At 38.3% G+C, this 26,206-nt stretch overlaps 1 protein-coding gene across 1 annotated transcript; it reads right to left on the bottom strand.

Moving 5' to 3' along the window:
* Positions 1–26: 26 nt before the first annotated feature.
* On the bottom strand, positions 27–26,206 carry wdr20a (WD repeat domain 20a). The gene is made up of 4 exons (XM_053633304.1): positions 25,730–26,206; positions 12,924–13,106; positions 9,687–11,048; positions 27–4,727 (listed from the first exon to the last, which is right to left on the bottom strand). The coding sequence occupies exons 1-4, from the start codon at positions 25,991–25,993 to the stop codon at positions 4,674–4,676; spliced, it is 1,863 nt and encodes a 620-aa protein (XP_053489279.1). The 5' UTR covers positions 25,994–26,206; the 3' UTR covers positions 27–4,673.

The following is a 26,206-nucleotide window of genomic DNA, read 5'->3' as shown; positions in this document are numbered from 1 at the left end:
GGGGGGGGGGGGGTCTGGGGGTGGAATCACCAACAGTCAACACAAACAGCCAACAGTTACACAAGTTATGTTTAGAGCAGTGAGTGAGGGAGCAGTTTCAGACAGCACCAGTTTATATTTCCAGCATTTGTATATGGGATTACAGGAATGTGTTGAGCACACCAGTCACATGTGTGTGTATGCATTCATTCATGTTTGACACTCTAACATAAACTCCTTGAGATATTTAATATTTTATATCTACCTCAGATAACAGCTCATAGCTCTTTCATTTGTAGTTGTTTGCCTCTGTATATTTGCAAAATCAGATTAAGAGCTGATTATTTGCATGCAGGTCAAAGCGTTGAATGCCTTCATACTTGCATATAACGTGAGTGTGTAGACTGGGAAAGTGAAAAAAAAGCAGTGTCTGAGCCAAAAAGAGATCAGTGTTTCCCTAGAAAACATGGGTGTAAATTTCTTTTGAAAAGTGCACAGGGGGAAAAAAAAAGAAACCTCATGTAAGAAACCATGTAAATTCTCAGCAAAAGCATTTCTGTACCTTTTCTATGGAGTTAATTTTGTGCCACAAGTTTCAAATAAAAAATCCATAAGCAAAACATTAAATATCAAAATATAAATAAATAAGAAAGCAAGTAATGAGAACCAAATCAAAATGATTTTTTTAAAAAGATTCTGAAAGATTGACCACTCATTTTGCTTTCTTTTTTTTTTTTGCTATTTGTGGATTTTTCTGTTGCAGTTTTTTTTTTTTTTTTTGCTTCTGATATCACTCCTGTTATCCTTCTTTTGCTTCTGTAATCTTGTTTTTTTGCTTCTGCATTTTGGCACAGTTTTGGGTCAACTGATTTTAGAGAGGGAAGTGCGCTGAAGGTTAACCACGCCCACCCTGTTAATGGTGGAGCTGCCGATAGCATGTTGGAACGAACGGACCTCAGCAGCACAGAAACTGTACTGTAGTAGAATTAAAAAGCTGATAAGTTGTTTGCAAATTAATTTATACATTTCTTTATCATAGAAGTGTCTTCATTCAATCCTTTTGTGCAGCAGTATAAATAGCTAACTTCCTCTAGGTGATGAGGCTGAAGTTGGCTTCTTACACACAGCGACTTGCAGCAACAAAGCAACAGGAGACCATTCATTTTCAGTGAGAGCTGGCGACCGCTGGGGATTACATGTGGGTGTATCCAGCGACGTGACAAAGTTGAGAAAAGTGAAACTTTATTGAAATTTGGAATGACTTGATGCAGCATCTACCAGTGGGAGTGAAGACAGTAAAGCGCATGTGATCCGTAGCCTCCCGTGCTTGCTAGCAGAAATAGTGCCATTGCAGAAATCGCCAATTAGCTTAGCTTATGGTCTTAGCATTTTTATAGCGAAAAAATAATAAAAAGAAGAATGAGAAAACACTTTTTGTTGCAATCAAGCAAAATCCCGGTATAGCTCCTATCTTAGGTGAAGCGCCTGGACACTTCACACAGTAAACGATGGTGACAAACAGAGAGTGAATGACACCCTGATGGTGACGCTCAGCTACAGAGATAAGAGCTACACTGCGATTTTGCTTGATTGCACCAAAGTGAGTGTGTTTTGTTATTTTTACTTTAAACACGCCAAGGCCATAAGCTAAGCTAATTGTTACTTGCAGATGGATGGCCGCAATGGCAAAGCGCACACACTGAATTTTATTTAAGATCGCTCTCCTTCAAGAATGTTTAATTTTAGCAGGAAAAAAAAAGTTGATTTGTTGTCAAAGTGAAATGCTAGTTGCGCCACCCATGTTACTATGGCAACCAGTAGCAGGAAACACCTACTGGCGACCTCATAGTACAGCAACTGGCAACTTGCAGCAATAAAATCGTTGTGTTAACGAGAGCGTACCTTTATCTGGATTTCCCATTCCACCTTAAAAAGTCCAGGTTTTACCATCTCGCACCTATAGATGGTGTCACAAAGAGCTTTAAATCTCACAATTTCATGGCCATTGTCTCCTCATTACCAAAAGGTCACAAAAATCTATCAATTTCATGTGAAAATAAGTGCAATGCATTGTAGAAATACTCAGTATGAAGAATAACTGTAGGATTTTTAAATAATGGACATGTGAACATGGCATCGGATACAAGGAAATTGCAGTAAATCAAATAACCGCTTTTTACAACTGTGGTGAGCAGAAAAGCATCTCAAAACACAGCATATTGAACCTTGAGGCAGATGAGCTACAACAGCAGAAGACCACATCAGGTTCCTCTCCGATCATCCAAGAACAAGCCACTGTTGACACAGGCTCATCAAAACTGGACAGCTGAACATTGGAAAAAGACCAGGTAACATTTTTGTTAGCTTAAACAATTATATACACTCACCACACCTCTGGTGAGTCGTTTAGGCTGGTTGATGCACCGTAGATATGCATAACCAAGATTTTTTGAGCAGTATATGTCACAAGCATGACTTGCAGAGAAAGAGGATTTGTGGCTGAATGTCAAATGCAAATACACTGGAACATAGATGGATAAACCAGCCTCACCTCACTCATTGAAGCAGGTTTAGCACAAGAGAAAGGTATCAACACTCAAGCAGCCATTTGATGCCAAGCAATTGTAAAGGAGGGAATTAGCATTAGCCCACACCAACAAGACCCCATTACAACATGGATTTCAAAAATATATTCATGTTTGAAGTCTATAAATATTCAATCCAACTACTAAAATCACTTTTTAACCCAGTGCTGTGTGTTCAGCTGGGTTGTGGAGATTGACATAGCATCTCTGTCTTTTGCAAAAGGTTGGTACTTCACATCAATGATACTTGGTGGACTATGCCTGTATTGATACAGGCATATTTATCAGACAGCTCAGTTTTCTTCCTTTAAATCCATCGCCCCCAAATTTATGTGCACAATGTAAACATAACCTGTAAAACTGGTAATCATGGTCATCTTTTTTTTCCTTTTTCTTTTTTTACTCCAACTTAAAAAGACAGCCAGTTTTTGAAAAGTGGCCTCCAAAGCCTCTCAAATAAGCAGTAATTATTCAAGTTCAGAAAGCATTTATATTAAAGATATAGATTATTTTATATGAACCCTCTGAACTGGCCTTTCATTTTATTGAAACAGATGATAATATTGAATACACAACAGGCTAGATTCACAATCAAAGCACAAGGCCAAATGTCAATGAACTTTTTTTTTTAATGAAGAACAAAAATGTGAACTGTAAAAATGTTAACAACATAAAATGTGACCACTGTTGCATCCTTGCCTTTCCCAGTTAGTGTGGATTCACTGTATGGTGCATTAACAATGACTGGTAGTCACAAAAAGGTACAATAAAACATTAGCTATGGTCACATAGTGAGGTTCTACCAATCAATTTCAAAACTACTGTAGTCATTCCTAGTGGGGGTGATTTAGTATTATGCAGAATAGCATTGCTGCTGCTAAGCAAAAACAGGAACTCAGATCTTATTACACTTTGTCTGCCAGACTTCCTGAGCTTCACACAGAATTTTCGAGTTCAGCTGTTCGCAGACAACACTGCATTTTGTGAATTTATAACATTAAACACATTTGTTCAAAGGTTCAAGCCTTTTGACACATAAATCTCCTATATCAAAATACATCTTGATGAAGTTTGTACAAGAGGAAAGAAAAAAAAAAAAAAAAAAGCAGAAATCTGCATATTCAAGATTTTTTTTAATATCATTGTGTATTTTTCTGCCTTAGAAATATCACTATTTCCTTTAAATGATGACAAAACGTCCACTAGAGTAGTACTGATCATTTGCTTTTGCCCCACTGAATTACAATATTATACATATAATACAAAGCAGATTTTAATCTGAAACAATATTAAAATAAATGCTCAATAGATACAAAGTTTTTTTTTAATCATTTCATTTCTCCATGTTATACCAGTCTGTGAGTCCTTGCACACAAAATGTAAAGCCATTCTCTTCTAATAAACTATTAAGTGCAAACAATTTTCTTAAAAAACAAAAAAAACAAAAAAAAAACAAAACACACACACTTTGATTGCAGCATCCAGCTATTCAGATTCAAATTTCAAGCCAGAGGATAATAAAGCCAAGTGCATCAAGGCCATCCCCAGAACGTTTTTTTGTTGTCTTTTTATCCTTTATAGTAGTTACAAAAAAGTGAAATCAAAATAAAATCAGTGCAAAGTTCTTAAGGGGAGTGGGGGGGGGGGGGGGGAGTGATTCCATATGAAAGAAAAGAAAAAAGGAAAATAATTTGGATGGAAGCAAGTCCTTGGATTCTCTTTAGCCCCTGGTTTCCAACTGATTTCCTCACCACAGTCACACTCGTGTCAGAAGAAGTGAAATGTTTGTGTGAGAAAGAAAATAACCAAAAATAAATACTTTTCTTTGAAAAGAGAAAAAGGGAAGGGGCACAACACCACCATGGCAACAGTCCATTACTGCAACACACTGTTTCCATTTGTGCACAGTATTAGCATGTCCACAGTGCAGGCAGACCATGTGATGCAAATCACTGACAGATTAAAGAAATGTGGGGGGAAAACACAACTGACATAAGGAAGAAAGAGAGAACTAAAAGATGCGATGCTCTAAACATGAAGAGCAGCAGAGGGCTCTCTATGTTGACAGCTTGATGTGATGTAGGGTTCTTAGCAGCAGAAATATTGTGGCTATACTACTGTTCCACTGGGCGAGTTGGCTTGATTTTGGGAGGCCAATAAACCCTGAAAAGGAAGATAAATATCTATGTAAGAGCTTCTCCAAACCTTTTTTGATGTATAAAAACCAAGAAGAAATTTTGTTCTCATTCACAGAGATGTGAATTAGAATTATACCCTAGGATTCACTTAGAAAATTCCGTTTTAAAAAAAGAATATATACTAGGTAGGGTAGTAATAGTACGAAGTAACGCATACAATCAGCATTCAACATTCTGCATAATACAGCATGCTATTCAACATATGTTATGGGAAATAAACATTTAAATTGATCAAGTCCACACTCCCTCCTCTGAAAAAGTAGCTTACACTTTATCTCAAATTAGGATAGGCTACAGTAGTTTAAAAAAACCCCACACAGCTCATATTTACTTGCGTCAGTGTGGACTAGGCCCAAGTCAGAGTTGTCAGGTTGGATCGGATTCTATGTAGTGTTTAAGGCTCATAATAGTGTCTCACAACCTCTGATACAAAATGTGGTGTCACAGTCATCATTTTTACACAAATTAAGTATAATTCTAAGTATTTATCAGATATCAGAGACATCTAAACAGGAGTTAATGGCATCTTGTTAATGGCAGGTCAATTTCTAGAAAAATGGACCACCATCACCTTCTGGAGAAAATTTTAGTGTTATAATCAAAATCATGCTGCACTGACCATGATAGCATGACTAGTTGATGAAGATGGTTATAGTAGTAGAGGATTGACCTGTTTGACCCTGTTGCAGTGAGGCAACCTTTCTCCAGCCTAATGCCAAAGGTCATTGCCAAAAAACAGTTAATGGCAGTTGGGCACAATTGCTACAGGCCAAATCTAAACTGAAAATACAGAGTGGTGGCAGGGATTAAATTCTGAAAGTGGCTTTTTCTTGTGGACCATGTAAGGCAGAGGTTCTCAACCTTTTGGAACTAAAGCCCCCCCAAGCCTTCCCTAACATATGAAACGCACCCCCACCCCCATATTGGAGGAGACCAGGTATAGTGATGATCTATTCTATATAAAATCTATCTAATATTATATACATATACCGAATCTATAATCTGTTTTTGATAGTTTTTTTTGCTTTTGTGGTTTTTTTTTACTTTTTTAATTACTTTTCATAACTTTTATGATTTTTTAAAAATACTTTTATAAAAGTATATAACGGACAGGTATGGAACATGAATGATACAAAATGTTTCTGAACAATATAACTACTTTGAACAAAAGAACTAGGCTGTAATAACATGTACTAATTTAGATGTAAAACATGTTGCATTCCATTCATCTTGCGTTCTAAAAACATTCGCATAAGAATGATTTTGTTATGTGACATTGTTAAATCTCCGACTCTCAGACACTCACTGAACAGAGCAGATGCAGAGAGAGGTGTGAGTGCAGTGGGAAAGCAAGACCTCACGCTTGCAGGACAGTACTGGACAGTACTGGCGAAGGTTTGTGCAAAAAGTTGCTAGGCGCTTTTTTTAATCACTAAAGGGGTCTGAAATGTTGCTAAGTTGGCAACACTGGTCTGCACTGACAGCTAGATAAAAAGCAGGCTAAACTCCGCCTCTTCCCAGTTTTAAAAAAAAAAAAAAAAAAAAAAAAGAGGGAGAGAGAACACAGGTTTTTTTCCCCCCCATTTATGCACATTCTATTTGAAAAGCAATAAAACACACCAAGTACCTAAATGATGTCTCTCTTGAAAAGATTCCCCCCCGCCCTCCGATCTCTCCGCACGCCCCCCTGGTTGAGAACCACTGATGTAATGCATTGTAGTTGTTAACCAAGCTTAAACTACCCTACCAAAACGATAGCCAGCCACCTTACCCTTATGGAATTTGTAGCCAATGTTGCCCAGTTCATGTTTAGCTATTTACATAAATAATTCATTAACAATGTGTGCCTGCTTCTTTTTGGTCTTCTGAGGCTGCCAATTACAGCATATGGTTGGTTTTGGTGTATGTATACAAGAGACTCAGAGGCTACACATCTTAGCATTCATGGCACTGGTGTGTAATGGCACTCTGGGAATGCTAATTTTGTGTAGCCACTGTACAACTACCACTTTTGGAGTATTTCTTTCCTGTGTCTTGTTTTATGCTTTGTGTCTTTGAGAGGTAATATGGTCAAAAAGGAAATATGTAAAACATTTTATTATTGACTATTGTTTGAAAATCTTGCAAGTAGGAGTAAATGATTGTGCAAGCTATTATCCAAACTGTGAATAAATTAATCAAATTGTATTTCCATGGATTCAATGATTATTAGAGCAGAAATGTAAAACTAGAACTTTGCTATTTCACTCCAACACCTCTGTAAACACAACTTGAAAGGCCCTCCTCATTTGCCAGTACCATAGCTCACCATTCTGTAGAAAGGTGATAAACAGTGTGAATGCAACTAAAATGCATAAAATATGGGGTAAACTTGAATATACAGTGCCTTGCTTGACGTGTTATTATAATATTAACTGGTGGTGAGCCATGCAAAACTGTAACACCAGACTAGGCGTGGGATGATTGACATTAATATTGGGACTTGTTGATAGATTCCAACCATCAGGATGGTCACAGGCAGAATTACAGAGGGGTGAGGGGTGGGGCGTGGGTGGGTGGGGTGAGGGACATGTCCCCCCTCTTCTTGAAAAAAGAGCTCTGTACTTTGAGAGCACAACTAGCTCACAGCTGAATGGGAAACGCTTTGTGCACAGCTTTTGTTTTGATATATGCCACAGAGTCTGACTGAATCACACAAAAGTCATTATTAAATGTCAATTATTGTACTTCTATAATGCTGACTGTTCTAACTAATTGAAAATGGAAATCAAATACATTTTCAAGAAATGCTATTTTTGTTGCATCAAAAACATCATATCGTGGCACCACCATATAGAAATTTTATTGATTGTGTAAATCAAACCAAGGTAGTCTGTTTTTGCTGGGACGTAATGATGCATCTTATATGACCAAAAAGTATGTGGATACCTGGCCATCACACCTATATAAGCTTATTTCCATTCCAAAACAATGGGTATTAATATGCAGTTGGACCCCCCTTTGTGGCTATAACAGCCTCCACTCTTCTGGGTAGGCTTTCTACAAGATATTGGAGGGAGTGTCTTTTGGGATTTGTGCCCATTTAGTCAAAAGAGCATTTGTGACATCAGGCACTTATGTTAGACAAGAAGCTCGGTCTTGAAATCAAGGTTCTAGTTCATCCCAGAGGTGTTCAGAGGAGTTGAGGTCACGTCGCTGTGCAGGCCACTGAAGTTCCAGCACACCAAACATTAAACCATGTCTTTATGGACCTTCCATTGTGTACAGGGGCACAATCATGCTGGAACAGGAAATGGCCTTCATTCTTCACATTGCCTAAAATATCTTTCTATGCTGTAGCATTAACGTTACCCTTCAGTGGAACTAAGTGGCCCAAACCCTGAAAAATAGCCAAGAAAATTCTCTCTCCTCCACCAAACTTTACTGTTGGCACTTTGCATTCCAGTAGTTAGTGTTCTGATCTTCACCAAACCCAGATTCATCCATTAGAGTTTCCACTGCTCTAGAGTCCAGTGGTGGTATGCTTTACAGCACTCCAGCTGATGCTTGGCATTCCGCATAGAGATCTTAAGCTTGTGTACAGCTGTTTGGCCATTTTGTTGAAAGCCATTTTATGAAGCTCCTGACACACAGCTCTTGCACTGATGTTGCTTCCAGAGGCAGTTTGGAACTCTGTAGTGAAAAATTTCACAAACTGACTTGTGGCAAAGGTGGCATGCTGTGACAGTGCCACGTTCAAAGTGACTGAGCTCCTCAGTATGACCCATTCTATTGCCAGTCTTCGTCTCTGGAGATGGCATGGCTTTTGTGCTTGATTTTATGCACTTGTTAGCAATGGGTCTGGCTAAGACACCCAAAATCAATAATTAGGCAGGGTGTCCACATACATTTGGCCACGTAGTGTATCTTAGTGTACTACTTGGAGTAGTTCAAAACAAGTATAATGAGTTTATTAAGTAAAAAATAACACAAGATGTAATTTTTACTATCCAGTCCTGAGAACCTTTGACAAGAGTGACATTCAGATTTTGTATCTTGCTTGATCACGTTTGGTCCTTTTTTGTCGCTTTTTAGGTAGATATCTCTTAGTTGGATGTTTTTTTTTAAACTGCATAGTTCATTGGGGCATGATTAGGCATAAGGAAAACCATTGATTCCACTGATTTTGGGCCAATAGGCTTGTGACGATTGACAATAGTGTCAGGAATTGCAGACAGATTTCAACTATCGCTATGGCTAGAGTTGCACAGTTTAACTGTCTGTCAGAAAATTTGGTGACCGACCAAAATAAATTGTGTAGTATCTCATATGTCTTTCCTTTTAGCCCATTTTGTAGTACTACACGAACACTAACCCTATGCGATGACAAGGACTTAAATTAAGATTATTCTTAAGTTTTGTTTATCAAGGGTACTTCGCTACACAAGAAAGTATTTCTGCTGCTGTTCAACAGACCACATGCATGCATAGTTTGTATAATTTTGTTTAAATTTTACAAGCATTAGTCACATAACTCGTTAAGTGTATTTATGAGGGTGAGTCAAATGAAAACTTTAAAAGTTTGACAAATTAGAACTGAATAAAAAAAAAATTCTAGAGAAATCCATTTTTATTAATACTTGTATGGAACAAAATGAAGTTTATGTAAATTTATACACTTTTGTGACACCTATTCAAAATAAACAATGCAAAAAAAAGAAAAAGAAAAAGAAGCCTTTTTTCTGACTCACCCTTGTACAGTCCCGACTTTAGTTTTTTAAGTATGCCTGACATTAATTGGTAATTAATCAAAAAACCTGACTAAATGCTAGTGGTCTTTATTTAAAAAGATTCACACAGATACTTGCTTAGCTTTGCTGGGAAGAATAAGGCAGACTACCCATGTCTAAAATCTGAATGCAATTTGGATTTACATGGAACTTACCACTTTCCCAGGCCTGGCCCACGTGCAAATAAATCCCTCCTGACATGCAGTGACTATGCAGTCCTCAAGAAAGATAAGTACGGTGAGCCGCTCATGTGCTATTTTCTTGCAAATGAGTGGCTCAAGCAGCGGCACATCTTCCATTCGTGGACAGAGTGGTGTGCCCAGCGTCTTAGCTGCGTCCGCTCTGCTCGTCTTAGCGAGTAGATGCAATTTGTCACTGCTCTTGCTGCTTATGTGGCCCATGCTGTGATTGCGCTTGTGCTCCTTGTCATGATGTCGCTCCTTGCGCTCATGAAGTGCCAATGTAGCAAACTTGCTTACACTTGAGGGAACTGCGTTGGTGTTGTCCATCGTGCCACATTTGCTGTTGCCACTGCCACTAGAGGCAGCTGAGTGCGGAAGGCTGTTGGAGCGTGGCAGCGGTGCAGGCACAGAGTTGCCAGGAGTATTGGAACCACTGTTGCTGCTGCTGCTACTTCCTCCGTTGGCACTTGGGTTGTTGATGCTTGTGATTATTGTTCCACCTCCTCCTCCACTTACTCCTCCTCCACTTCCCGAGACTGGGAGACTTGTGGCATTCATGACATTGGTATGGGTTCTGGTTCGGGATAACGGTAGATGTGGGAACAAAATGTCCTCCGTCAAGTCCCACAGGCACAACTGAGTGTCCTGTCCCACAGATCCAAAACGGTAGGTAACGCTGAGTGGACGTCCATCTGTGGAGTTTCGTTTTGAGAGGCGCGAGTGTGTGCTGTTGGCACGCTCACGGCCTGCGAGTGCTTGCTCCTGCAGGTCGTCATCACTTCCACTGAACTCGTTGGGTTCGGTCTCCTCTACGCTGGTGGTGTAGTGGTCGAAGGCCACCACACTTACCCAGGACTTATGACCATGGCCTCGAGCAACCACACGCCGCTCACTGAATGACCACACAGTCACCAGATCATCTTCACCACCTGCTACCACATAGCGACCATCTGGGCTCCAGCACACACAAAGCAGGCCACCAAAATAGCTGCGCATAGTTCCATGCAGTTCAGCACCATCAAAGTGGAACACGCGCAGAAAGCCATCCTGGCTTGCGCATGCCACAAACTTGCCATCAGGTGAGAAAGCAAACTCATTTAATGCACCCTCGCCTACCGTCCACTTCAGCAATGGGTTGCGTGTTGACTTGCTCTTGCACGTATGCACAGTGTAACTCTCGCCTTGCTTGAGCAGCTGATAGTGAGGTGCAGCAGTACCACACGCATGCTCCACATTGTACAGGTACATGCTCCCACTGGAATGGGCTACAAGGAATAGACTCTCGGAGCCAGGCACCCATTTCACACACGTCACTCTAGATTTGTCTATTAGTCTCTGAGAGTGGTTATTGGCAGGAGTCATTGGAGTGTGAGAGTGGGTGATGGGGAAGAAAAGAAAAGGTTTTGTTAGGAGGTCAACAGCACATTGCTAAATCTTTTGGGTACATAAGTACATAACTAGATTACTGCTAAATTAGCACACACCCACAATGCAACTGCTGTTAAACATCATTCAAATAAATCATTAAAATGCAGGTAATGAAATAATATAGATAGCATGTGAAAAAGAAACATTGTTAAATCAATTTTTTTAACTACAACTGAAGATTTTCCTCATAAAGTCAAATTTATACTGGCCTGAGATCAGCATACAAATATGACCAAATTGTATTAATGCCACCAAGACACTAAAAGATTTAACACAATACAAAGCTGTGAAAAAGTATTTTCCTATATATATATATATATCCTGATTTCTTCCGTTTGTGTACATCTCATACTAAATTTTGTTTTGTTTCAGAAATTAAAAAAAAATCTAAGATAAAACAAAGGCAACCTGATTAAACACAAAATAAATACTTTAAATGATAATGCTATTTATTGAAGCAAAAAACTTATCCCAATACCAACTGGGCCTATGTGACAATGTATTTGTCCCCAAATCTATGAAACTGCATTCATAATGGGGTTCAGCTGGACTAGACACAACCAGGTCTGATTACTGCAATCCCTGTTCAATCAAATCAACACTTAAACAGAACTTGTTAAACCGCATGAAGTTGGTTAAAAAGGTTTTACCCAGTAACACACTATGCCAAAATTGAAAGAAATTCCAGAAATGATCAAAACTCTGCACAGTAGTGAACCTTCACAGAAGTGGTCGACTTTCTAAAATTCCTCCAAGAGTACAGTAACTACTCATCCAGGAGGTCACAAAAAAGCCAAGGACATCATCAAACAACCTGTGTGAAGTTGGCCCCCCCACCCAATCCAAAACGTTGGCAAAATAGTCTCAATCGTTTGTGCCGTAAAAATTTTCGTTTGTGCTGCTTCGGTTCTGGAGATATTAAAAGAATATTTATAGGTCATTCTGGGGTCACTCAGCCCCCCACACGCTCCAAATTCACTCCAAATAGTCTCAATCGTTTGTGCCACTAAAAGTTTAGTTTGTGCTGCTTCCGTTTTTAAAATATTACACATTGAATTATAGGTCCTGTTACATCTGGCATAAACCAAACACAGAATTATACAAAAAGATCATCATACCTACGGTCAAGCATGGTGGTGGTAGTGTGAGGATGCTTTGCTGCTTCAGGGAATGGGCAACTTATAATTGAGGGAAACATGAATTCTGCTCTCTACCAGAAAATTCTAAAGAAGAATGTCTGGCCTTCAGTCTATAAGCTGAAACTCAAGTACAACTGGATTACGCAGCAAGAAAATGATCCAAAGCATAGGAGTAAGTCCTAGTCCTAGAAGTAAGTGAGAGACTGACTTCCAGTTATCGGAAGTATTTGGTTGCAGTTATTGCTGCTAAAGGTGGCACAAACAGATTTTAAGTTTAAGGGGGCAATTAGTTTTTCAAATTGGTGATGGGTGTGGGATAACTTTTTTGCTTCAATAAAATACATAAATAAATATTGTGTGTTTACTCAGATTGTTTTTGATTAATGTTGTATTTTGTTTGAAGATCTAAAACTATTTTGTATGAGACACAAAAACAGATGAAATCAAATACTTTTGCATAAATTGTGTAAAAAACATAACACAGATGAACGTGTATCAGAAACACTGCCGTTTATTATCTTTATGTCTCATGGCATTAAAACATGTTTGCAACAGTCCCAGTGATTGTTTTTTCGCAAACACAGAACACAGCATAAACAGGAGAAATGGATTCAAATCCTAGAGCAATCTTTTACACACTTACTTCTTCATTGAAGAGCTTACTCGTCTCTTTCTTGATAGGGTCAATAAGCTGCACCTGTCCGGCTGAGAAGCCCACAAGCAGTGACACGCTTTCAGCCGTGGCAGTGAGGTGGTTAAAGTCATGGCAAGTGGGCTGTGTTCCCTTGTATATCCTTTTGTCTATTGGCTTACTTAGGTCAGCAGCCTGTAGATCATGCAAACACAAAACACACAAGACATAAGATTTTGAGAAGAATGTATGAAAACTAAGTTTTATTAAATAGCAACTCCAGTGGGCTTTTTTCTGCTGTCACACTCATGTTCAAACATCATTTGTGCTATTTACACAAATATATGCTCAAATACTCAGACAAAATGAACTAATACTTTAATTTCAATTTTTCTTTGAGTTTAAAATTTTTTTGAGTTTAAACTCAGCTTTATGCCCTTTGTGCCCTTGAGAAAACTGCAAGATGATGGAGTGCTGCAAATAAATTAAAAGTTAAAAGCTTATCAGAGCATTATAAACTGCTCCACATTAATAAGCAGCAATTTTAAACCTGGTGGCAGAAAGTTTATTTCATCAGGATTATAAACTTTATTTGAATGTATACAATGGTAAAACCTAGTAATGTGACGGTACAATACACGCCATGTGCATGATATATTTACCTACTCATATTGAGAAAGCAACTAAACAAAGTATAAGTAAGTGGCATGCAACATGACAGAAAAGCTTGGCCTGCAGAATAATAAAAGATCAGCTCAATTTTTACATTTTTGGTGTTTGCCAGCAAACATTTATCATCAATGTGTTTGCAGCAGGTTTACAAAATAATAATGATAACAATAATAATAACAACAACAACAATGTCCAGAAACCACAGCCACATGTGCAACAACTTATGAATTAAGACAAAGAAAACAGCTGCCTTTATAGTTTTTCTACTAACATGGTAGAAACAGGGTTAAAAAAAAAAATCTCACTTTTAGCCTACCAGTGAACTAGATACAAGTTGATATTTTATAAGCCTACTTGTTTTCGTTATTAAAACTTGAAATGAGGTGGGCGATATGACGAAAAATATTATTATATAAATATTATAAAAATATTTTAAAATATTATATTATTAGAAAAGGACATTTCTATGATATACAATATGTATGACGATATAATGTTCAATGATACTTGTCTACAAAAATTATTTAACTCTAAAGCATTTTACAATTTTAAAGATTCAGTACAAAATTTAACATCCTATCAGCTGCATCCAATCAGAGTTTGTATTTATTTAATTAAAAAATATATATAGAAAAAAAAAATTGAAAAAAACCCCATCACAGTGCCCACTAACCCATTAATCACTGGGCGTGTGCACAACACGGAGGACTTGAATTTGGTGACGTCCACAAAACTCCATAAAAGGCTATTTCAAAAGGAATTTTTCAGAGGCAGACTGCAAATATTGACTACAAAATAAAAAGTATAATTTAGTAGCATAACCAGCAGTCACAGCACCTGAAAATGCTAAAATCATCGATGCTGCCTTAGAAAAGATGGACCCTATGGCCACAGTGGTGGAGGACACTGCATCAACTAAAAGTCATGAGGTCAAGTTTAAAATGTGAAAAAACTTGGCATGTAAATTAAATGAATGGCTGAATTTTTTCCCGTTTATGCCAGTAATGTTTACTTTACAGATATGATGAGGCGCTGACATGTAGTACTCTGTCCTCACTATGGTTTTTGTTTAGGGCTGGATGAGAAATGCTCTTTCAAGTATTCAGGAACATGCTGGATTACAGCAAGCTAAACACTAGGGAATATACAGCTCATTGAAGGTTGTCAGCCAAATTAGTGCTGGCTCTAAAGTGCTCCACAGCATTAAAAGAGAAGATTCTGTGGAAATCAGATGGAGCGCCCTCGTTTCCAGAGTGGTGTATGGAGATGGGGAGGGTGGCTGCCTTTGAGGAGGGGTCGAGCAGAAGGATTGGAGTTGGGAATTCCTTCAGGAAGAAATGGAGCAGTTATTTGGCGTTTTTGGGGGACTCTCGAGGAGGGGCAGTGGAGAGTATAATTTAGAGTTTAGTCTATGATTATACTTGATTATTGTATTTTTATTATTTTTTTTTAACTGTGTGTATTTTTATTTATTTTTTTATTGGATATGTGAGTTTATATTCTATTGACCACAGGGGTGTTCGTGGGGGGACCAGGGTGGGGTGGGAGGTTGGTAGGGGGAGGGGTTATAGTGAGGATTTACGTTAAAATAGTTTGATTCATGTTGTTTGTCTATTTGTGTTAACTTGTGAATCAATAAAAGTGTTAATTACAAAAAAAAAGAGAAGATTCTGTGGCAAACAGAACTGATCTGTGTGCACAGCCCATCCCACCCTCCTTTTATACAGCAGCATTTCTTCTTAACTGAATGACTAGTCTTATTAGTCTTAAAATGGATTTGGGTTGGCTTGCTGTCTTTGTTTTTATACTTAATATTTCTGTAACGCCATTTTTATGAAATGACCTACATAAAATGATTATGAAATATTAAATTTGTGTGCACCCACAACTGAAATAAACAAGCAATTTTTAACAGTGTAATCTGTATAATATTAAAATGTAATAACTCCTTCGCAAATAATATAATTTGAAGCTGATCAATCAAGGTTTACATTAATTAGTCTTCTTATGCATAAATATACACACACCTGGGAGCATGAGTAGGGTACAAACTAGGGCTGTCAATCGATTAAAATTTTTAATTGAATTAATTACATGACATGCCGCTTAATTAACCAAATTGATCATCAATTTTAGTTGAGAAATTACTCCCCCAAAAGATCAAATGTTTTTCAGAACTATGTGATTTTCATGACTACACAATTTCTTGGGTAAATGCTCATACAAAAGATTTGCAAATGAAGTCATTCACAACCAGCTTGATAAACAAGTGCCCAATGTAAGAGATTTAGAGGAAAAGTTATTCTCAAAAATAAGAAAAGTAGTACAACTACAGTGGATATAAAAAATAAAAGTCTACACACCCCTGTTAAAATGGCAGGTTTATGTGATAAATCATGTCAGAACTTTTTCCACCCTCAGTCAGTACGTTTACATGGACACCAATATTCCGATATTAACCCAATTAAGACAATACTCGGATTAAGAAACTAGCATGTAAACAGCAATTTTTTATTACCTTAATTTGACTAAAGTCATACTCGAAGTAAACACAAATCGAATTAAGATGTGTGGAGTATTACTGTTTTAGTCGCATTATCGACGTGTATTACAAACATGTACACACCTTAATCACATTATTAACGTCGTGTGGGATTTTCACTGCATTTTGTGACAAGACACGTACACACGGCAGCGCTCAACCGTTTGACGGCAAACAAGAGTGCACGGGTGCGTCCAAAACCGCGTACTTACCTACTACTCTATATAGTAGGTGAAATACATGTATTTCGGCTACTATATAGTAGGTAAGTACACAGTTTGGGACGCAGCCCACGGCTTCAAGCAGTCATCTATTTGCACGTACAGCATGATAAATAATTATCTTGAAGTTTTCGTAAAATTTTAAATAAAAACCAAAACTGTATACGGTAACATAACGAAGATGAACTAAACGTTGATACGTGAAATTCTGGAGGGAACGTCGGACGGCGTGGCGCAGGGACGTAATGACGTGTGCTATTAATTGATCTATGTTCTATAACGTAAAACGGTAACATGACTCATGTAAACACCTTAATCACAATATTGTCTTATTTAGAGTAAGGTCAATAATTAGATTATTACTGTCCATGTAAACGTAGTCAATGAGAAATTACAGCATATGAAAATTAAGTGACAAAAATTTTAGGGAAAAATAGGAACTTTAAAAAAAAAATAAAATAAAAAAAATTACTATAACCTGGTTGCATAAAAGTGCACACCCTTTTATAACTGTGGGTGTGGCTGTGTTCAGAATGATCCAATCACATTCAATCTCATATTCAAAAGTAATTATCATACAGCTGTCATCAATTAAATTATTCTGAATAACCCCAAATAAAGATCAGATGATTTTTTTCACATGTCCTTGGTTTCAGCCAAATACTGAAGGTATGGTACACGAAGAGCTTACGTACCACATATGGTACACAGTTTCCGCTGAGAACATTTGGTGCTAGCCAATGTGTCCAGGAATGAAGGTTTACTGGACAAACTGGAAAAAATTCGGTCAGCTCACTTCTGTCTTTATTTTGCACTGTAATGTTTTGGATGGACTATGCATAGTAGGGATGTGACAGCAAGGAAATTTTCCCACTGGTTAATTGAAGCGTGACAACACATGTAACACCGATATCACTGTGAGGGGGAGCCCAGGGGCTGTGTTCATTTCACTTTTGCTTTCGAATTAGCAGCAATTGCTTGAAAGGTGGATTCATTATTATTCTTAATAGGGATGTCACGATACCAAAAATCTAGTAGTCGGTACCGATACCACCAAAAGTACACGATACTCGATACCAAGGTGGGGTATGAAAATAAAATTTAAAAAATAAAATTTAAAAAATAAAATTAAAAACTCTCGTGGAGGACATCCTCCTCTGGCTAATACTAGCAGAGAGAGAGAGAGACACAGAGAGAGAGAGAGAGAGAGAGAGAGAGAGAGAGAGAGAGAGAGTGAGTGAGAGTGTGGGGGGGCGTATTTTAGTTATCAAAGACTGTCTGACAATGACTAATAAAACAGTGGAGGTGTTTTATTTGTCATTAATAAGTTGGGAGTCTAAGGTGCAGTCCTAAATGCATGCGCACGCACACACCCATTATACTCTGACTGCAAACATTAGTTTAAATTCACAGATATGGTGGCAGGCCAAAACGATTTATTAAAACCATTAACATTTCAATAATTATTTGTGACATTATTCTACTTTATGCTGACAGGACATGGGCTGAATGGCGATGCATGGTGGCCCATTAGGAAGTAGTTTATAACATTGCAATGCCTTAGCGTCATTAACAAATAACTGGCTATCGCAAACATTACATGGAGCATAACGTTAGCTGGTTTCACGGCCACAATGCCAGCTGCCTCAAACAAATATAATATAGGACCGTCTTTCAGGTGCTTCGCCAAATTCCAGGTGGTTCCTCGCTTTGTTTGAAATGAATGATAGCATCGGTTGCACACAGGAAACCGATACTAGCTTTCCTCTAAACGAGTCGAGGCGGAGCTAAACTTGTTAAGCTAAGCTAAACTTCTGTGGTTTTTCCCGTGTGCTTGTAGGCGTTCCTCTTCTTCTTCACCACTTGTGGACCGACTAAAACACTTGCGCGTATTTGCTGCCCCCATCAGGTCCAGAAGAATCGCAACCTCGGTACATACGGTACTTTCGTTACAAATGGTACAAACGCTACTGCAGAAAAACAAGTACATTCACGTTTTAAGAATGTTGGTACTGACTTGGTACCAGTATCGGTTCTCGTGACATCCCTAATTCTTAATGAAAAACACAACTACAAAACAGCACAATGACAAACTCACTTATATTAGAAACATATAAGTTTCGAAACCAAATCTTCCACCATTATCTTGTCAGTCAGCTCACCTCACTCGATAACATGATAAATGACTCCTGCTGATCTGTGCTGCGACTCCGACTCAATCGACTCATGCTGAATTGAGCAGGCGTGTTCAGTTTTTATTGTAGCGTCTGTTCTCTAACTGAACTAAATGATTTTTATTACTATGAAAAGGCAAAACGACAGTGGGGCAGTGCTGCAGTGGGCAAGTGAAATAATCCGTGTGCAGCCGAGCACCGGCTATCGCAGCAAGCCTAAAGCATAGTTTATGCGATTGTAGCGGGGGGGGGGGGGGGGTCTTGTTGGCCCAATTTACTTGGATGTGCCTGTTCGTGCATTCAGTACCTCCCACAGCGAGCGAGAGAGAGACGAACAGCACAAAAAACAAAAAAACATCCAAGCCAAACTAACATACCCCCAAACCATGTGGCAAAATGTGTTCTGGTCTGATGAGACCAATTCCAAAAGTTATAATAATTCCAAAAAGGTACGTTTTGTGCAAAAAAAAAGCAGATCACCAATAGAACACCGTACCCAATGTGAAGCACGGTGGTGGCAGCATGCTTTAGGGCTGGTTTTTTTAAACCAGAACTGGGGCTTTTATCAAAGTGGAGGAAATCATGAATAGTTACAAATACTAGTGGCTTTTAGTGCAAAACCTTCAGGTGTCTGCTAGTAAGCTGAAGATGAAATCTTTCAGCACGAAAATAACGCAAAGCATACATCCAAATCAACAAAGGAATGGCTTAACCAAAGGATCAACGTTTTGAGTGTCCCAGCCAGAGTCCAGACCTGAATCCAACAAAAAAAATCTGTGGGTTGACCTGAAGCAGGCTGTGCACAAGAGATCCCTGTACAATATGATGAATCCAGAATGTTTTTGCTAGAAAGAGTGAGAAAATATTGCCAAGTCAAGATGTGCCATGCTGATAGACCCTTACCCAAAAATACTGAGTGGTGTAATAAAATCAAAAGGTGATTCAACAAAGTATTAGTTTAGGGGTCCATCCATCCATCCATCTTCTTCCGCTTACTCCTTTTCAGGGTCACGGAGAAACCTGGAGCCTATCCCAGGGAGCATCGGGCACAAGTCAGGGTACACCCTGGACAGGGTGCCAATCCATTGCAGGGCACACAAACACATACACATTCACACCCTTTGGACATGCCAATCAGCCTACCATGCATGTCTTTGGATTGGGGAGGAAACCGGAGTACCCAGAGGAAACCCCCGCAGCACAGGGAGAACATGCAAACTCCGCACACACATGGTCATGATGGGAATCAAACGACCGACCCTGGAGGTGTGAGGCGAACGTATGTTTGATTGTTTTTCACATAATTTTTCCATACATTGTAATTTCACATCGAGGGTGGAAAAAGTTTGTGTCATGATTTATCCTAGTTTAATTTTTTTTACATCACAAAAATCTGCCATTTTAACTGGGGTGCATACATTTTTTTAGATCCACTGTAGGAGATTTGATCTTTAATGATATTTTTAGACTAGGTTGTCAAATCATGAAGATTTCAAACCACAACACCCCTAATGGCCATGCAATTGCACTAGCACCATTTATTACTAACCTTAGAATAAAATGGACACTTACATTTGACACTCACCTGTCCAAAACCTCCTTATATCATCTTAAATACATCAAAGTTTAGGTCTTTCTTAGATTGTGATAAGTTAATAAATGCAGACATATTAACTTGCTTAGACTACTGCAATGCTCTGATTAGCTGCCCTTTCCAATAATAGCATCCAGAGGTTACAATATTAACAAAATTGTGCCACAATTTCAAACAAAATCTCATAATTCACCAGTTTTAGAATCCTTACACTAGCTTTCAATAAGGAACATGATTAATTTTGAGCTTCTTCTGTAAATTATGTATATGTTTAAATGGCACTGCTGCATTATATTCCTCATACAAACACTTGTACAGTATGATCAGCATATCAGCATTCATAATTGTTATTATTTTTGTTTATTATTTACAGTCAGATCCATAAATATTTGGACAATGACAATGTTATTGTTATTTTAACAGTTTACCATAATAACAGTTTAACAGTTTAAAATAATTACAAAGCTCAAAGTGCAGAACTTCAGCTTTAATTTGAGGATATTTACATCCAAATCAGGTGAACGGTATAGGAATTACAGCACTGTGTACAGTCCCCTCCAAAAATACTTACCTGGCAAGTCAAAATCTTTTATTTTTGCTATACACTGAAGACATTTGGGTTTGAGATCAAAGGATGAACATGGGTTCATGGATCAGAATTTCAGTTCTGTTAAATGGCTTAGAACATGGCACCTAATGTTTGAACCAACCCATTTTTCCAAGTGATCTAAGGTATTGGAACACGCGACTGACATGTTTCTTGTTGCCCATGTGTGCCCTGTTAGATTGATTGAAAAAATTGTTTAAAACAATTAATAGCTCTGAATGTGTACTCTTGGTTTGAGCCTGGGTTTTCACTTGTGAGGACTGCATTTATTGTTAAAAAGGACAAACCAACATGAAGACCAGAGAGCTGTCTATGGAAGAAAAGCAAGCCATTTTGAAGCTGAGAAAAGAGGGAGAACTCGATCAGAGCCACTTCATAAGTATTGGGCATAGCCAAAACAAAAATCTGGAATGTCCTGAAAAAGAACGAAATCACTGGTGTACTAACAACCAGACATGGATCAGGTCGGCCAAAGAAAACAGCAGTTGATGACAAACATTGTAGGAGGTGTGAAGAAAACCCCCAAAACAACAGTCAGTGACATCAACAACCTCCACAGAGCAGGGGTGAGGGTATCATAAGCCATGAAGAAGTAGACTTTAAGACCAGAATCCAAACCACTCATCAGCAGCAAGAACCTTTTGTTTTTCAGCCTAATGATGGACCCCTTCACTTGCACCAACACCTCTTTGGACCCCATATTGAGAGTATATATCCAGACACATGATTTGCTGAGGAAAAGTCACAAGACGTTTTTAACGCTCATTGAGAAATTTATATGGCAAATGTGTTTCCATATTTTTATGCACATCTTTCCATCTTTTGTTTATGTGCATGTCTTCTTAGCAAATAAAAAAATTTATCTGCCTCAGCTGATCCTCAAATTTTTATGCACATTTCAGAGATTTAATTTGCATCTGGTGTTTCCATCCAGCTTTTTTTGGGCGATATCTCAAAAGTCACAAAAATATGTGGAAGGAAACATGGCTACTGACACCGATCCGAGTGTGTGAGTTAAAGGTACAGACAGGAGCAGTGTGGCTGCACTTTTGTACACCTACTGTATGTGTTAATATCACAGAACATTAAAAGCTCACACAGCTGATGGTATTTTTCATTTAGAAGTTAACATGCTATGCTAACATGTAAACAATAAGTTGATATTAAGTGATTTACAATTTAGACTCAATATGGTCTGTTTTTGTTATATTTCACAAATAAAAATAGATCCAAACAAAGCCACAGCAGGTCCAGCTTCTTTTTCCTCCTAATTTCTCTTGTTCAAATGGGAGATTTCTTATTTATTTTCAAAAGGGAGACTTTTTACACATACTTACATATTTTTTTAAGTTTCAATTAGGGCTGCACGATTATGGCCAAAATGATAATCACGATTATTTTTCACAATTATTCATTTATTTTTAGGGACAACATATTTTTATTGCACTTTCACATTTAAATAAACAGACCGCTGCTTTCACTTCCATGTTGTGCTACATTCCTGCTAATGTACAAATCTTTGCATCAAATTAGACTGGTCCTTAATGTGCATCATCTCAATGAAGCAAAATATAGGATAAGTAAAAAATAAAAATGCCATCAACCAAATGAAAATATGCAATCAAATATAACAATATGCACCCAAATGAAAACAACTCAGACCTATGTAGAAAAGGTAATAACAGTGTTTACAGGAGGAGAGACGCAGACAAATCACCCAATAGAGTGGTGCATGTCAATTTGTACCGGAACCAGGAAGTTAGCATCACACTGGTTCCCTTGACAAAAACACAATAGGATTTTCACCTAGGTTTCCGGATTATTGCAAAAAATAAGCTGTGTGTTCAAACAAAAGTTTACAACACGAACACGTTTTGTCCATCAAGATAATTTTCACAAATGAACACAACTTTTATGAAGTTTGAAACCTAAATACAATCTCCAAAAATAAAAAACTAACCGTATGCTATAAACGAACTACACCACTGCCGCTCGACTTCAACGTCACCATCACCAAGCTTCCGACAACTTCTCCAAACTTGATTTAAAACATTTTCCATAATACGGATTTACTCTGTAAATGAATCTTCATCCACTTTTTTCTGGGGGGGTAATTGTGCACAGCAAACCTGAACCAGTTTATCCACAAATTTTTTTCCTGTTCAGTGTGATGACATTTAATGTCCCCGACAACATCTGTAGTGTCATTTAGCAACATGTTAACAATCGCCTTATTCAATACACGTAAAAGCTTTTTTTTAAACTCACGAGTGGGGTATTACTGGTGTTTTTTTATGTCGTCAAATAAAACATGAAAATATTTTGAGCTTGTGTTCACCACAGACCTTATTTCAGGGTTTTAACCAAAATCCCATTCAAAAAACCCATTGATATGAGACGAAGGAACTGAAATGATAAATGCTAACTTGTATCCAGGTTTAGTCATACAAAATGACATCATCCCTGTGACACTATGTTGATTGGCTGTAAGTTTAGGGAGTGTTTGATTTGATATGCAGCAGAGTTTTCCACGAGCGGAGGACGAACTTTAAACATCAATATCGCAGTCGATCATGTTCATGTAATCGTGGGCAGTCAAAAGTGTAATCAAGATCAATATTTAATTAATTGTGCAGCCCTAGTTTCAATTATAAAAGCATTTGTTCAACCAAACAAACCTTGTTTTCATTCCTTTAAGGGTCATTGTAACTAATTATTATTAGTCATAATTACTAAAAACTTTTTTTTAACAAAAAACTCAGTAACTAATTTTTCTATGAGCTGTATTTTTTTTTTATCGGAGCTGAATGTGTCAATAACAAAAAGCAGACAGTAACTTCAAAGTAGTTTTTGCATGTTAACTGTTTAGTAGAGTTTATATGCATTTTGCACCCAACTATGCACTGATGAGGAATGCGCTAGTTTGACGAGTTTGTGGTGCCTTGTAAATGGTAATATGCAAGGTGTATTAATTTCATTTCCCACCTTGGGATATTGTGTGTGTGAAGTAGGAAAAAATGCATGCCTCCACAAAAGCGTGTCTTTCTTTGTTCTGCCACAGCATTTAAAGCTCATAAAAAGCTACATTAACCACATTTTTATAGTCACTGGCCTGAATTACTACTCTAGTGAACTTCAAACATTGATGCAACATTTTGGACTGAAACTACAGCACAGCAACAACAGTGGACAGCAGCTAATGTTAGTGATGACTAATGTGGATGATTACCTTCTCAAAACAATTTTATAGATTTAACAGTACTGTCTGTATATTACTTGATTTAAAGCCAGTACTGCTATAAACCAATTTAAAAGTAGAGAAGGTATAATTTACACTGTTCACAGTGCATGGCCATGTTGATTTGACATCACTCCATAAACAGGGAAGTAACTAGTAATTATTCCAAGTTGGGGAGTTGAAATTGAAGGGTGAGGGGGCGTTTTCAGTGTTTTTAACAGGTGTAGGCAGGGAATTATGTTGCAACTTTGCGTCGAATGTAGCAATACCCTACCTACCAAAATCAACTTCTTGTCACTGATTATACAAAAGAATTCAAACAAAATGTTTCTCATGCTGTTCATTTTTTACCCTGACCAATACACACACCACACCATTATCACCACACCTGAATTTGAAGGCAGCATCACAACTGTGTCACGTAGCTGCACTGCATTCTGGATCTTGCTGTGAGTGAGAAAAGAAGCTCTTGCTCCTTTTTAGGAGCTACCAGCTAAAATTTACCATTATCCCTTATCTTTGACATTGTTCATATTTTTTTCTTATTATACGTCAGTGTAACTGCATTTGCAAAATCGACTTGTGACATCAGAGAAAATAAGGGAATAACGAAAAAACAGACCCAACCAACAAATAAACAAACGTTAAGCACAATGTTTCAATATAAACTTAGTTAATGGGTTTCACAGTGGCGTTTTCCTTTTAAGATGCAGAGCACTGGAAACTGCACTCACAATATAATGGTATTTGAACACAGACCCAGAACATCAAAACCGATCACCTATTAACTTGCCAGTTAGTTCACTTGACATTAACTAATCCATATAAACAACTCGGGCTTGTAACTCAAGCGGACGAGACTAATCGCCGCACACAGACAAGCAGATGCAGCAATATTTTGTGGTCATCCCTACGTGTTCGCAAAAACAGCAACAGATGATGTCATGCCGCTTTATCAAATCTGATCTGTTCCCGTTTGCATCATAGCACGCGCACGTACACACACAGAGTTGTGAAAACAGTTAGTGTGGGGTTTTCTGACTGGATGACTCTCGACTAGACAGTTGAGACACTGGTTTCAGCCGGTCACTTCTGTTTAGCTTAGCTGGACAGGTACATCCCAATGTCTGCCAACATGCAGGTTAGGTAACACAGGCTAACGCTGACAACAGTTAGCACCAAAGGTCATTCAGGCATAAATACGTTCTCATCTCATCATTCAAAGGACAGGAACTCAATCAAATGTGTTTGTTCTGTGCCGTCCATGACAGATGCATTTAGGTATAAAGCTGACAGTTTGTTGGTCGACTTGAAGCTCTAACTAGCCAGCTAGCAAACTGCCTAGCTAGTTGGTGGGTATTATTTTCTCCACCCATACTTAGACAAGTCCCGCCTCATACACGGAAGTTGCTACTCAGAAGCAGGTATCTGATTGGATATTTCGTAATCAGTATCAACTAAAAAGCCAAGAGTAGGGCATGAAGGTGGGGTTTTTCCTGAATATAGGTGTGGAAAAACGCGGATAGCAACTTAGCTGTTCTACATACCATAACAGAGTGTAGCGTCAGGACAGGCTAGCTACATAGCAAACATGCTATAACGTAAAAAAAAAAAAAAAAAAAAAAAAAAAAACAAGCCCCAACGATGAAAACATACAAGCTTGCAATGATGACAGATAAACGCCGACATATGTTAAAGCTTCAATTCCTGTGTTTTGTCACTTAACAGAGTCTATGGAGAAAAATAAAGATGCGAGTGCGTCGTGTTTACCTTCCTGACGCCTTTGTAGATGTAGAAGTAGAGCTCCCGGCCCACATTGAAGCAGATTCTGTCGCCGTTGCCAGACTGGTCATTTACGTTCACGAAAGAGACTTTAACGGGATTTGAGCCTTGAGAATTGAAAGGCACCCTGTTGGGGCGGCTATATTCGGAGTGTGTGAGGAGTTTGTACGCGCCTTCTCGGGTGGTGAACTGAGTTTTAATTTCGTTCATCTCCTTCCCTCCTCCCTCCGCCGCCATCTTTGAAATTTGCATTCATCCTTCCCCAGGCCCGGATCTTACGCGTTGCGCATGCGCAATGCCGTCAAACCTACACTGCACAGCGGATACGTTTATTGCTGTATTTTTTTCTGCAACTAGCAGGTATCTGAGTATAGCAGAGACTTGTCTGTTGTGGTTTCATGTTGTTTATAAATAAACAAGCAAGCTTTGAACTGCTTTTTACAGATAGAGAACCTTCAAGACATC

This window comes from Ictalurus furcatus, chromosome 9 (genome assembly GCF_023375685.1).
Source record: "Ictalurus furcatus strain D&B chromosome 9, Billie_1.0, whole genome shotgun sequence".
NCBI classification, from domain to species: Eukaryota; Metazoa; Chordata; class Actinopteri; order Siluriformes; family Ictaluridae; genus Ictalurus; species Ictalurus furcatus.
This window is presented reverse-complemented; position numbering and strand designations above follow the sequence as displayed.

What these genes read in the sequence shown, in the direction of transcription:
- wdr20a (XM_053633304.1), bottom strand. Translation starts at nt 25,993, where the DNA reads ATGCAAATTTCAAAGATGGCGGCGGAGGGAGGAGGGAAGGAGATGAAC. An exon ending in TCTACAAAGGCGTCAGGAAG is followed by an intron (nt 13,107 to 25,729) that starts GTAAACACGACG and finishes CATGATCTACAG; the next exon opens with GCTGCTGACCTAAGTAAGCC. An exon ending in GTAAGCTCTTCAATGAAGAA is followed by an intron (nt 11,049 to 12,923) that starts GTAAGTGTGTAA and finishes AACCACTCTCAG; the next exon opens with AGACTAATAGACAAATCTAG.